General features: G+C 46.8%; 1 protein-coding gene across 1 annotated transcript; it reads left to right on the plus strand.

Moving 5' to 3' along the window:
- Positions 1–742: 742 nt before the first annotated feature.
- Positions 743–12,384, plus strand: LOC122376996 (battenin-like). Its single transcript, XM_043356957.1, has 7 exons — positions 743–1,329; positions 3,253–3,396; positions 3,781–3,913; positions 4,306–4,374; positions 5,237–5,389; positions 10,556–10,696; positions 11,095–12,384. Exons 2-7 carry the CDS (start codon positions 3,323–3,325, stop codon positions 11,212–11,214), a joined length of 690 nt encoding a protein of 229 aa, XP_043212892.1. The 5' UTR covers positions 743–1,329; positions 3,253–3,322; the 3' UTR covers positions 11,215–12,384.
- The last annotated feature ends 2,695 nt before the right edge of the window (positions 12,385–15,079 follow it).

Genomic DNA, 15,079 nt, shown 5'->3' on the forward strand with positions numbered 1-15,079 from the left:
GTGACTTGGCGACTTGCTGACTGTGAATGAACTTTAACAAGTTAATCAGAAATGATGTATCAAATAGGCTGTCAAATGACGGCGCATAACGCCACCGTTTTTTGTTGTTGAAATATTTGCTAAACGCTAAGAAGGGGAATTAAAGAGCACCTGGCACGGCGCTAGTTTAACAGCGTTCAATTGAGTTGAGTTGGATTGGCTTGAATCATAAAATATTCAGTAAGGCAAATATCAGTTAAATCAGCAGATTATGTATCTGGAAAGAGGAAGCATGGTGCCCAGCGATATCCTCTTACATAATACTAACGTTTATGGCACGGATGAGGTCATTGACGCTGTCCTTCCATAAGGCTTCACCAGACTCTACCACATTCGGGCAGGAGCCAGAAGGAAGCCTGGACCGGGAACTGGAGGCTCGCGGCTTATTGAACTGAATAGGCTCACCGGGCCAGGCCAAACGTAATGGCGCTGGACTAAGACAAATAATCTCAAAGAGATGTTTACGGCGTCCTTTGAGAGTAAAACGTGACTGAAGGACGCGTGCGTGCCACCCCGATTGTCTTGTTTTCTTTGGTCACGTGTTCTCGAGAAGTTAGAAGTCTTGCGCATTACGTTGTGACCTTCAGCTGAGTGGAAAACTATTCACTATTTCCTTACAGGCAGTAAGTATGCATGTGTGCCATCTTGGATTTTACTTGCAGAGTTTCAATTGGCGGTTTTACAGCTCAGCTTCTTTCCCATTTCCCCCTCTCTGTCTCTCTCTTTCTCCCTCTTTCTCCCCTCTTTTCCTTTGTATCGTACATATTCAGGCTCCAAGAGACAGCTTGAACGTTTAACAAAAAGCACATTGGTGTAAACACCAACCAATAATAACTTTGGGGAATGACGTAAATGAAAATAATTACCTAACCTGAACGAAGCTGAAGAAGCCGGTCCTCAAGGTATGTGGAGAAAGTGTGTTGCTTGATGCATTTGCACTATAGGCAGCCTCCAGCTCTGTTTGTTAGGGCTCAAATACACGGTGTCCACTGTTAAACCTCTCGGTGGACAAGGAGCTGCAGCCGTAACTGTTTTTCATTTTCCCCATCATCAGGCGCTACTGGTCGCCGAAACCCTGCCGGCAGCTTCCATCAGCATCTCTGCGCTGTTCTTCCTCAAGCTGCCCGTGAACGTGCGGGTCTTCTTGGTGGTGTCGCTGTGTCTCACCAGCTACCTGGCCCTGGCCTTCTCCGCACACGTGTGGCTCGACTTTGCCGGCGTGCTGTGCGCCTCGGTCAGCCGGGGGTTCAGCGATATCACCTTCCTGTCGTACGCCGGACAATACGAGAGGTGAGGAGTGCGCGCGGATCGGTCACACGAGAGGCGTGAGGGATAAATGTGTGTGAATATGTGTGTGTGAGTGTTGGGGGAGGGGGGGGGGTCGTATGGGAGATGGTGGGTTCTTATACCGGGGTATGCACTGTGCTTACAGTGTGCAGACTGGCCATAAGTGCTTCAAGGTATGGTCACTGCTCCGTTTAACCCGGCAGTTGCTGGGGTATTTCGCCACCCACCCTTTGCTGGGGGGGGGGGGCGTTAAACGCCCCCAGCCGATAACTCGAGAACCAATAGGCGCAGCGAAACGCACGAGGCGGCAAACGAAAGAACGCGACGAGACGCTTCAGCTGAGTATTTTAAGGTTGAATTTTGAGGTCACAGGTCGGGTCAAGGTCAGGTCAAACACCTGAAATCGGGCTTTCAGTAGCATGGACTTCAGGACTTCGCAATGGGCGCCTCTCGTCATAAACTCTGTCAAAACGGTGCAAAATCCATCATATAAGGCCTACCAGAGTGTCAGCTCCATGTAGGAGTCAGTCAAGCATAGGTCAGTGTCAAGGTCAGGTCAACCGGGTAGGCACATAACCCCGAAAATCAATACTGATATTCGCAGCCTGTGACACATGTTTTATAGGTAATTTGGGCCGTAGAATACGATGGTCACATTCATTTTATCATATGTGTACGTGTTTGGCTCAAAAAGTTCAATTTAAGAAATGCATGTATCATGGTCGTGAAGTAGTCACGAGAAATTGCCAAGATTCAGTTCATGATTTTGGAAAATACGGAACGATAATCAATAATCGAAGATAGCCATTTGATTGTTTATGGTATTGGCAGTGTAATGGCGTTTACAGCATGTCTGTATGTCTATTCTGTGATTTTATATGATTTTTTGAACATATGCCGTTTTTGGTCGAAAACTCAGAAATCATGACGTCACTTAAACCTCGATATCTCAAAAATTTTCCGACCGATTTTTTTGAAACTTTGTCCCAATAATCTTCGATCAATTCCCTACAGATATCCAAAATTTGGCGCGCCTGCGGCGCGCCGTTTTTATGCTATGGCCCGGCGAAAAAGTGGGGGCGTTTAACGCCCCCCCAGCAACTCGCGGGTTAAAAGGTGAACGACGAGGGTCGGTCAATAGATAACAGGCTAGCGCATGTCTTCTGGCCTGCGTTTGTTTTGGTCACTGACCTAAAAAGTCAGACATGTTCAAAATAGCCTGACCTAACGCCTGTCCTTGCCATTTTCAGTCATCACTACAATCGACCTAGTCTTAGTACAAAAACACGTACATCGCCACACAGCGGGCCTAATTAAACGTTGAAATAGCACGCTGCATTTTTTATTCCATCGATAACACTACTAACGATCTGGCTGTTTGGCGACTTGCATGCAACCTCATTCCAAGTTCCACCCTAGCTTTTGTGTTTTGGTGAGAGCTGAAATACCATCGAAATGACATTGTTATGCGCGAAATGTGCTTAACAATGTCACAAAAAACACCAGATTAATACTCTTTCTTTATATCTCACTAGTCACTTCTCTTTACTTCATTTCACTTCAAGTGGCTTCACTTAACTTTACTTTATTCCTCCTATCTCTCCTCTCTTCTTCTTTTCTGTTCTGCTCTGTTCTGTTCTGTTCTGTTCTGTTCTGTTCTGTTCTGTACTGTTCTGTTCTGTTCTCTTCTCTTCTCTTCTCTTCTCTTCTCTTCTCTTCTCTTCTCTTCTCTTCTCTTCTCTTCTCTTCTCTTCTCTTCTCTTCTCTTCTCTTCTCTTCTCTTCTCTTCTCTTCTCTTCTCTTCTTCGTCTTCTTCTTCTTCTTCTTCTTCTTCTTCTTCTTCTTCTTCTTTTTCTTCTTCTCCTCTCCCTCCTCTCTCCCTCTCCCACTCTCCCCCTCTCTAACCCCCCTCTCTCCCTATTCCAGGGACGTTCTCTCCACCTGGTCATCGGGCACCGGCGCGGCCACGTTCGTCGGTCCCCTGATCTACTCCGCCATGGTGTCGGCCGGGTTCAGCCCGCGCAGGGTCCTCCTCACCATGATCACTGTACCCATCATGATGGGCCTCAGGTAGGTCGGGGTTTGTGAGCAATGAGCATGTGGGAAAGGGCCGCCTTCAGCTCATGTGAGACTCCAGTACGCTCATAGCTAAGCAATAAGCATTTGGTAAGCTATTAGAACGATCCGGTCAATATATCCATTATTTAACGCGAAGTTTTGGAAGACCTTTAGGTGGGTTCCCAAGAGTTTACAAAGGTAGGCTAATAATAGTTTTCAGCACTCTCTGGTTTTATCTCGGCTTTGCTCAGTGGAGTTGCACGCAATTTGTGCCACACCATCCGACAGTCAAATTAGTTCCGCATCATCCCACGTTTAGCGGACATCTTTGACGAGAGCCCTGGACCTCCGCTGATGATAGTTGTGCCCAACAAATGCTCCCCCTTTGTCTGCCAGTTTTTGGGTGATACTGGGCCACCCGCAGCCGTCGGAGCCGGGCCTGCAGATGAAACAGCTGCAGGCGCGCTCCATGCAGCCCGTGGAGGACAGCATCAAGACGAGGATGCTGCAGAGATTGCGGATAATGCAGGTGGGAAGAGAGGCGGGCCTCGAAGTGAAGATAGGGAGCCGCACAGTGATATGCGTAAAGATGCTGCTTAATTAATTACTTTACTTAAACCTGGTAGACAGTACCCAAATGTTTTGTTGATTTTCTTTACACTCAAAGGCTCCTCTTCAGATATTTCATATACTAAATTGTAAAACTCAATGACATTTAAAGAGATCAGATGCATTCAGAAAACAAGCGTAATGCCTGGAAAACATTAAACAGAATCGATGAAACTCACGTATAAATAAACTTTTAAGTCTTTGAAATCAATTTTTGGATTGCCAACCAGTCATGATCAGTCACAAACTTTCCCTCTTTATCCTTTTCGTCAATCGCTAGCATTGTATCAACCATTTTCCTCCTTTTCACAGACAGCATTTAAGCTGATTCTTCCGCTATGTGTATTTTACCTCGAGATGTACTTCATTGGCTCTGGGCTGGTAAGTATGTGCGGAAAGGCATATTGAAGTCATATGTAAACCCTGCCATGAGAGGAAAATATGAGCAAAGTGCTAATCCATATGATGTTCCATTTAGTACCATCTGCCTGCTATATAAATGGAAAGAAGTGTTAGTAAATAGATCAAATTGCGTCCAAGAAACGATCTAATGATGTACGTCTGGCCGGGTTCAGTTGGTACCAACTGATTATCATTCTCGCAAAACATGTGCAAAACGCTATGAAACGCTGTGGCAGGCTAGTAAACATGTCTAATGAGGGATTCGAGGGCTAGGGGGATGAAAGTGAATTTGCCGCGGTGCTATTTATGCTGCTGACTCTCGTGGATTGCCGTTATGCCAACCGCGCCTAGTTTCCCCATTTCGCTGTGTTTGTTCGGGGTTATCAATGGTTGCAGTGATTGCATTGGGTGCTAGCGATAGCAGAGTTTGCTGGGCATAAATTTTCCAGCAGTACTGCTGAGATAAATGCGAAAAGCAGCGGGGTGTGTTGATAAATGTTGAAACTAAATATAGCTTGAAGCATAACAGCTCAGACATGTAAGCACACCTGTTTTTCTTGACCCAGTGATCATGAGAGCTGTAACTTTCCATCAATATTGGTTCGTAGTAACTGGACGGGCAGGCGAGCCTGTATATGCACTTGGGAATGCTGGCTCGCCTGTCCTTCTATGTAGTTCCTACGATACCAAAATGTCAGCAAAATACAAGATTTTCACCAACATCCTTATGCATCTGGTTATTTTTAGCAACTGATACTCGCCATTGTGGTGAGTGGCATAAGCTAGCGTGATTACTTTTCAGCGATTTAATTAACAGCTATTGCACTGTTGTGTTTTTCAGCTGGAGCTGATATATTTCACTGGCGGGGTCTGGCTGACCCCGTCTCAGCAATACAGCTGGTACATCACCATCCACTGCTTCGGCGTCATGGTGGCCAGGTCGGGACACAAATGGTTCCACACGGACAAATTGTGGTTACCCGTGATATACCAGGTGAGTCTGAAGTTCTACGCGGACAGCTCGTGGCTATCCGTTATGTGAGGGTGTGCAGTTCAACACGGACGGTTAGAGGTTGTCTGTGATTTTCACTTCAGGCCGAATTTTACACTTCGGATTTTATCTATTTACGGTCACACTGTTGTAACTCTGTCGTGAGAATCAATGCTCGCTTTATCTTTCAGGGAGATATTTATTGCAGGCCTTGAACCAATTAGCAGTAACATGAGATGCTGTGCTGCGTTTCCAAACGCAACCACCAACTAAATCGTCTGGCCGCTTTCGGGGCGTCACGATCAAGTTGAAATTCCACAAGCAGCCCTTTGGTTGTATCATATATGTAGTTTGAGTAGAGTGGCAAACATTCCCAGCCCAACGGAATCATACACCAAATCCCCTGTTTGCAGTTGAACCAAAAATAGCACCTCATAGTTTGGCGTGGTAGCTGTAGAGTTAGCCGAGGCGTTGGCTGGATGGTACTCGTCTGAACTGGAGAGGCAGAGAGCCCTCGAATGCCATTTAAAATGGCAGTTGAAGTAGATCTTCAGATGCCGTTTGAGGCGAGCTGCATTTGAAGGGTACAAGGAATCCGCACAGCCACACGAGCTTATGCGTTTGAGCTCAGCTTAAACCTTTTGGGATGAAACTGAACAAGCTCACTCCATTGAAATTGAATTTCGTCGCGGCGCTAAGTCAAAGCGTTGCCAGTGGATGGTGTCGTTGAGAGCGCCGTTCGCAGCTGGAAGGGGCCAGTTTCGCTGGTGACCCGCTCCGGTGACCCGCGAGACAGAAGGTCAGTGGGCCATTGGTATTGATCGGGTACAGCTGCAGACCACAGCGGAGACCACAGCGCGGCCCGGCGGGCCTCTGAGCGGTCCTGGGACCTGCCCGGCTCCCCGGCCGCCTTGCTCGTAAACTGCCGACTATGGCCGCGGCCGCCGACCAGCGCCGGCAAACGGAGACGGCCGGCGAAAAACAGGCGGCGTGCTTTAACTACTGACGACCCGCGGACGGCGCAAACATCGCGTGTGGGTCGCTCGACCGGCGCCAGCGCCGAGCTCGGCTCAATTATAGAACACTGGAGAACGAGTTTCAGTCATCTTTCTTTTACAGTGTGGGCGACAATGGGACAAACAGTATTGAATTTGGTCAAGTGTTTCGTTTTTTATGAAAATGATAAGCGGTGGCTTTGCATAAAATAGTGATTTTTATGCTACGAGCTTGACAGCGTGGTAATTACTAATGCGTGCACTGTTGTTCTGTGGAGCTCCTGAAGCCTCACTTAGAAATCCAGTGACCTCGAGGTTAGAAGCAGCTTCCGTCAGAAATAAGAATTGTGAAATGTTAAGTCGTACGAACACCGTCTCCGTGATTTCCAGCAGCCAACTAATTCATTTTGATAATGCTCCTGGCTCAGGGGCGTCGTTTTGTATAGGCCTGGGAGTGCCCGAGCACTACCAATGTTCAGCTGAGCACTACCAATGTGTTGTTGAGCACTACCAACATTTTTCTTCACTTAATGAGAAAATTGCATTCAAACATGTCATACAAATAAAATGAATGAGGTTCTTATGTATAAAATCAACATGATAGCAAGTAACTTCAATGGTAAGTGGTAACTATTGATAAAAATCTATAGACTTACTCCACAAGTAGATTGAATTTGAATTGGTTGACCAATTCAATCTTCTTGTAGCGTACCTAAGTCCATAAATTTCCATCAATATCTAGGTATCATTTTCACTTTCCACATCATGTCATTACGTCAAGTAATTTCAAGTTATGTGGTACCTACCTACCTACCTACATACCTACCAAGTTTCACAAAAGTCAGGGGCGTCGTTTTGTATAGGCCTGGTAGGGCCCGAGCCTTACCAATGTTTATTTGGGCCCTACCAATGTTCGCTGAGCCCTACCAATCTTTTGTCACTTATCAGTTGATAAAAAATCAAAATAAACAGATAAGCAAATATTAAATAAGCACATATGCAAGTACATAAATAAGGCTCTAGCCACAGTAGGTGCATGTAGCAGGCTGACAATGAGGTTTCACGTGTCTAAGACTCCGGTCCTTAATGGATTTTAAGAGGCTCGAAAACGCAATTGGTTATAGAGGTCCATAACTGCCTCTGAGTCCCGCATACCACGCGACCGCCCCTAATAGACCCCGATCCGTCTCCACACCAGCCGCTGGAGGCCCTACACCGACTTCGGAAGGTGCCGCAGTGCTCCAGAATAGGCCATAGGTATATTGATTTGAGTGGGTGATGCAGCCTGATTCCCCAGGGTTCAAAGCCAGGTCATTACCGCATCAGACCCCGAAAACTGAAGCTCGTAACTACGAGGGGCGTTCAAAAAGTTTCGGGCCGAACAATGAAGGAGTTGGAATTTTGGCCTGCAAGGCGGTGTGTTAAATGATGTGTTATTGGGATGTCCACTTACGCAAATTAAGTAAGTGGCCATTAATTAAGTCTCTTCTGTGATAGATTCGGGCTTCTATTCGTAGCATAGTTCGCCATTTCGGATAGGATGGGCGACGCCCAGAAGAGAGCAGTGATTCGTTTTATAGTAGTTAGTGCAGAAAAGGCACCAAGCGTTAACCCTCGCCCTGGGCATTTTTCATAACACGGCCTGGCAGGGGGAGGGGTTGATGCGACCCCCCTCCGCTCGTCAACTTTCCAAAACAGGGGCACACAATTGATGATGTGCGTCCATTCGATAAACATCGAACATCGAGGAGAGGCTATAGGGAAGCTGACGTAAAGTGTGCACCTGATCCGTGACCACGCACCTGCGTACATGGGCGGGATGACGAACAGTGAAGCGATGAGCTTCGAGTTGTCGCATCCACTTTTTCTCTCCGAACCTTGCACACTCTGGTTAGTGGTTGCCACCTCTTCCCCAACATAAGAAAATTAGCAGCGGCAACCTCGCTAACAGCAGGGAGACGAAATCAGCCGTCTTGGACGTGCAGGATGGGTCCAAAACCCACTTGGTTATGGAGGCCTTGAGGGCTCTCGCGAAGCGCTGCGCGAAATGTGTTTGTCTTAACGGTGTTTATTTGAATAAATGAACTTTTTGGTCTAATGAGTCGATGCTAGTGTATCTCTCTGCTCCTTCATGGTCGGGCCCGTAGCTTTCTGAACGCCCCTCGTACTGTCATCCTTTTATTTTGGCAAGCAGGTCTTTCTAACTATCGTTGTGTTTCCAGTCCTCGTTAGTTGTCGAACCCTTCAATTGGCGTGGGTCTTCAAAACCGTTCCTGGCCCCGCAGCCGTCTTTTTTAGTCGGCTTGGGCCCTCAAAGCTGTTCCTGTCCCCTTTCAGCACAGCCGTCCTTTTAAGTCGATGTGGGCCTCTTTCAGAATGGCGTGCATTCCTCCGACACTATTGCCTATATAACTGCACGTTTTGTGCATGGCGTCCGCTGTGGACCCAGATTTCCAAAGTTTTTTTTTTGTGTTTTTTAAGATTTCGGTTAGTCTTGTCAATGACCAGGGCGAAAAATAAGTGGCCGAAATCCGATGAGAAAGGCAGATTTGGGGGTACCCTACCGCCCCGTCATATATGGCCAGCCGCCGCCTTTGGGCACTACCAATCATTTTCGGAAAACGACACCCCTGTCCTGGCTATTTTATTGTTTAGTTTATACATTCCCCTAACGACCTCCTAAAACACAGATACCGCTAAGCTCTTAACACACCACACCAATCATTTAGCGAACCTGCTGAAGTGCTGACAGAGCATCATATCATTTTATGTGACACTGGTTGAATTTGTTAGCCATACATGGCTAGACTACAATTTCATTCCCAAGGACACAGTCATAGCTCCCACAGGCCACTAAGCCCACAGCCACACAGGCCAACATGTCCCACAAGTGAACCAGATAAGTGGATTCCGTGTCGCCAAAGGCCACCAGCTGGGCTCCCTCGTGCCGCGCTCCAGAGCGCGTCTGATGATGATGAATGAGACTCGCGGAGGGAAGTCAGAGGGCCGGGTCACGAGGGGTGAACCCGAGGGTATCACGAGAAGTAGAGAGGCGCTGGAGACGGGAAATGTTACGGTGTTCATGCGAGTGCTGTTTATTGTTGTTAATTATAAGAATGTGATCAAACTAATCAGGGATACTGGGAGAACTACAAATAAGGCCGTGATGTGATAAGGAAATAGTAAATGTTTTTGGTAACAGAAATTGGCTTCGACCGACTCCAAGTCAATAATTGGCTTATATCTTATTTCCGCTTCTCTTGGTCTCTAATCTCAGACATCACTTTAGCAACAATCTGCCATTTGCCACTGCACGAATGCCCGGAGAGGCCACGAATGGACCATTATTTATCAACGGCTCTTAGAGCTGGTAAATGACGGCCACCGTGGAGCTGCACTGGTGGCCTTTCGATGTTCGCGGAAAAGCCGCAGTTCGTTCTGGTTCTCGGGTGTTTCTATAACAGTATATTAGCGTTATGTAAAGCCATACTCATTTCAGCGTTGAAATCAAAGGCAAGAATACGAAAAGCACAGCAAAAATGTAAATATAATGCTAGAACGTTGCATATCTGAATATCTTAGCTGGATATCTGAAAGGTCAGACGAGCCACCAGACCATATCAACCCAAAGCGGAACTGATGCAGTCTAAAGAACATATGACTTTATTTCGAAGGGCTTTTCCGTGAACACTATTGATGAAAATGAAAAAATCCTGGAGTCTGTCAACTCCAGAAGCACGTCACCTCCTCGTTCCAGAATTATACATACGTTTGTAATTGTCCAGGCTAAACAATATTGCCACGAAGCTACTTGCGAGAATTCTCTATCTAACGTTTTAAATACTTCATGCAGAACTCTTTCACTTATTCAAAGCACATAAGCTTCTTTTCTGAGTCTGCTTTTATTGTAGTTCCGGTGCACCATACCTACTTTCCTGTGATTGGAAAAGAAGCCCAGAAAGCTCTATGTAATCAGTTGATGGAGAGCAGATCACCGTTCTTTTCAGAACATTTGGCGTGGATCATGTTACTGAGTGCAGTAAATATGTTTGTCCGTGAGGTTGTTAATGGTGCCTTTGTGTGCCACTTGCGGGCTGTTTAGAGTGTTCCACTATTGTGCTGGGTTGCGTGACGGTGTTTGTGCTTGGCGTCTGACTAGTCCTTCTCTTTTCAGAGTATGGTACTCGTCTTTCTCTTGTCGGAGGCGCATTTCCGTTTTCTGCCGAGTGTTTGGATTATGTTCGGCATTCTACTGATCCAAGGCCTGGTAGAGGGCACCGAGTTCAAGTCGACTATGTTCAAAATCTACAACGAGGTAACTCACAGCTGTATTTATTGTATACGATTGTTTTTATGCAAAATGAAATAGCCTCATATGTTTTTGCCCGTCTTGAGATAAAGAAAAGTTGACATTTATTTTACGTTGCTGTTTTGGAAGTTCAAGACTGGACCAAATTTCAGCCACCTTAGGAGCTGATGTCACGATGTAAATAAGTTGTTTTTGTGTGTGTGTAAAATAGGTACATCTATTTCCCTATTTTTACCCTCTTTCCTATCCTTCCCCACCTCCCTCCTTCCTCTCCCTCCCTCTTTCTATCTATCTCTCCCATTCCCCCTTCCCCCTTGCCTCCATGTCGGGAACGCTATCCATTGTGCCTCTGCCCGTCTCCGACGTCGGACACTGATTGCCACCGCTCCCGACTCTCTGTTCAGGTGGACGAGGCAGACCGAGAGGAATGTCTGGCCATGATGCCGGTGGCGTTTTTCTTTCCGGCGGTCATGTCCGGCCTGGCTGCCATCCCCGCTCACACAGCCCTGTGTCGGCTGCGCTGAGGGGTCGGGGTCGACGCGACGCGGCAGCGGTGGCGACGTAAGACGAAGGTGACGACCGGTGATGAAGTTAGACGACGGCGACGACTGGGGACGAGTTTAGACAACGGCGGTGGTTGGTGATGTTGTTCGACGGACAGACGGCTGGTGATGACGTTAGACGAAGGCGACGGCTGGGGCTAGACGGACAGACAGCCGTTGACGAGGTCAGACACAGACGGCCGCTGATGATATGGGCGGCGCGGCTGGCGACGGAAGAATGATGACCGGGAGGCGGTGATCGCGTCCGGAGGACGGAACGAAGGAGTAGATGTACGAGCATGCGGAACTGGGTTCCGCAGTTCCGCTCGTAATCATGCGGAACTGGGTGTGTGATTTGTGGGCTCCAGATATTTGTTGGGTGTCGGATGAGTTGGGTGGTGACAGGAGCAGGTCAGGGGTTCTGGATTTCCGTGGGTGTTCACAATGTGATCGCACTCTGCGGCGGCTGTCTGTTCGAATGCTGGTGCCAGAGTTGAAAGCTTGTCCGATCTGTCCGAGCTTTGTGCCTTATGTGGTGACATTTGTTCTGCCGTCCATATCAGGCCTGGGCTAATGATCACAAACCATTTCCGGTACTTGGAGTGCCTTGGATGTTTGCTTTTTGCTGTCACTTATAAGCGTCAGTACTCAGTGCCTATCGTTCCGAAATTATCAGACTGTACCGGTGAATAGTGAGTTGGCCATTTCAGTATCGTGCAGGTCATTGTATGCCCACAATTCTCTCGTCGAGAAATTAAATACACCTGCCTTTAAAGAGAATCATCAACATCAGGTGTCATCCATCACTGTTAAACGGAGGAGCTGGTACTGCTTCCATGCAGAGTGTTCAAAGTGCTTTTCATTAAACTCCAGATTCTCACGTCTCCTGAAGCATGGCGACATGTCATCATTTTCAATGTTGCACGGCCTTTACCATGGCACTGGCTATATACGGCCTTGGGCACTGGTAGTTGATACTGATGCACCAAACGCACTGGGGGTGTGTAGACGTGACTGTGTTTGCTTGCTTTTTAACACATGTGCACAGGGGTGCGAATGTATATGGCTGTCATATTTCACACCCGTTTGATTGCTTGTGATTCAATGGAACATTGATTACACGCCTGCAATACATGTGCATTTATTGTGCAACCTTGTGTTTTTACATGACAGAGAAGGGCACAAGGGTTCTACATACATACATACATATAGGGCAGCTAGAGTCGAGGCCACTCAACCACTTGCATCTTTTCTCAAATCCAGAATTTCTAACCTAATTTCAAACGCACCAGCGAAACTATGAGGATGCTGGTTATAAATAAGAAAAAGAACCTGCATAGCTAGGTACTCTTAGGTCAGTGGACACTAGCACTATACATTACCAGGGCCATTGCAACCTCTCGACATTGTTGCGAAGAGACTAAAAAGGGTTGTCACTTTATGCGCTGTGAGCCATCCTCTTCTATCATACCTTTATCTTTGTTTCTTTTATCAAGCTAATGAAAAGCATTCGCAGTTGGCTTTGAAGCAAAGTGCAGCACTTGTCGCAAGAACTCCGATTTAATATTGTCACTTAAGGATCTGATTTGATTTGTAACTTTCAGCATAGGATAATTACCAAATGGGATTTTATATTTGATTGGCCAAAATCTAAAAATGACTTAAATTGAATGCCTGGCACGAAAACATAGTAGCGTTATAAACAGGGGTACGGAGCCGGAGCCGGAGCTGAAGCCGGAGCCGCCGGAGCCACCGGCGCCGGCACATTTTGCCCGGAGCCGGAGTCGGAGCCGGAGCCGCCATGACATTTCACCCGGAGCCGGAGCCGATTTTTTTTTCTCCGAAGCCGGAGCCGGAGACGGAGCTGTCTGAAATTTCCACGACTCCGCATCCCTGGTTATAAATTCGCTATACCGTAGGGAGGGAGTCATTCACTTGCAATACTGTTGATAGTAGCCGTTTGCACAATGGCTATCTGGCACACATTTGGCTCAGATTTGGTGCAGATTTAATGCAAATTTGATCAAATTAGGTTCATTGTCCTTCTTAAAAGTTATCATTTTGTGTTTTACAGTTGCTTATATACCCGACTTTTCACATTATCAGACATGATTTTCGATTAAAACAATGAAATAAATTCTTGTCATGAAGATATTTGCTCTAAAAGAAGTGGTGCAGATTTGGTCAAGCTCGGTGCATTCGCCAGATAACCCGTCATGAAAACGGCTATTCTGTTCAATCCATGGACAGCTGCTCCATTCCAATAAAACCTCTTGTAAACATCGCCACCTCTCAATGTGACTTGCATCATGTTCAGCATGGATTATTCAGTCCTGAATGCTCGTCGCGGCACGGCACCAGTGTCCGCACAGGTCCATCGGAAGGGGCTGTCTCTGGGGGACGAATGGTATCCGGCCCTGACCACCGGTACGTACCGTTCTGTTCGTCTGTCGGCGACAGTCTGTCTGTCGGCGAGACGATCTGTATGTGACAGTCTGTCTGCGTTCGATGGGCTGATTATGGGGAACCGATCGACATACCGGGAATTCGGAGGGCTCCCTCAGCAGCTGTCATGGAAGAGAGAATGAGGGAGAGAGAGAGAGAGAGAGAGAGAGAGAGAGAGAGAGAGAGAGAGAGAGAGAGAGAGAGAGAGAGAGAGAGAGAGAGAGAGAGAGAGAGAGAGGGAAGGAAGAAAAGGAAAAAAAAACGAAGGAGAGTGAATAAAACATGCACGCCGTGGCCCCGGCCATTTATGTAGTTTTGCAGAAGTCTCTCAAGTTTGTAGAAATGGTCACTGGTTCCCAAATGAAGTGGTCAGGTGAGTAATAACGTTTGCGGGTAGCGTACCCATTGCACAGACCAACTTCATGTGTTTGTAGCATTGCAGTCAGTAAAAATGACCTCATTTTATATAGTACTAAAAAACTACATGACTCAAACAATAGCCACCCTCGAAATTTGTAATGATCACAGTGACAGAGTTAGACATAAAGTTTTACGTCAGTGAGGCAAAAGGAAGCCTGCGCCTTGTCATACAATTCTATCGCCTCTTTTTCTGCATTCGCATTCGGGATCATTCTAACCTTGGAGGTGTTTTTTATTCATGCTTACCCACGGGACGTGCAGAAAAGCGACTTACTTGGTATGCATTATCCTACATTGGATGTGCCTCAGGGCGACGTGGGACCTACGCTCCTATATCCCGTAATGGTCTGCCAGTCCCGCGCACAATACACGTGTCGTATACCAATCATTTTGTAGTCAAATGCTACTGCCACTATTTACGAGTATGGTGTTGCATGCTTCAAACTACATGACGCGATTAATTTTGTGGATGTATATTCAGTTAGAGTGAAATCAGAATTATTTTCTTACGTAATGCTTCAGCAATGACATTTATGTAAAAATTTAACTCGGAGCAGGGCATATTTTAAGGATTTTTTACTGCGTCCCAAAGGTGTCATAGGGCACATGCTTCCATCGGAAAGGGCACATTGCAAGCGAAATAGTAGGTATATAATGCAAGTGAGATAATGTACAGACAGATACATGTGTCATTGTGTACTGTGCTGGTGAAGGGCAGCAAGCGGGATATTGGGAGCGGGTAATTGCTTTTGGCCAGTATCGAAATTCTTAATTGTGGGACGCAGTGGTCCAAATTTCGCGAGGGCTACGTCCCAAAGGCAGGGGGCTGCGTCCCAAAATGGGACGCAGTCAGTGTGTTAAAATATGCCCTGACTCGGAGTGAAACCATTTTACAACTAAGCATGCTCCAAATATGTATTCCATTTTCGGCACTTTTGCATGAGAAAATCGTTACGATTTTTGCTTCTTTATCAGCACTTCT

This window comes from Amphibalanus amphitrite, unplaced genomic scaffold (assembly GCF_019059575.1).
Source record: "Amphibalanus amphitrite isolate SeventyFive unplaced genomic scaffold, NRLGWU_Aamphi_draft 002443F_arrow, whole genome shotgun sequence".
Classification (NCBI taxonomy): domain Eukaryota; kingdom Metazoa; phylum Arthropoda; class Thecostraca; order Balanomorpha; family Balanidae; genus Amphibalanus; species Amphibalanus amphitrite.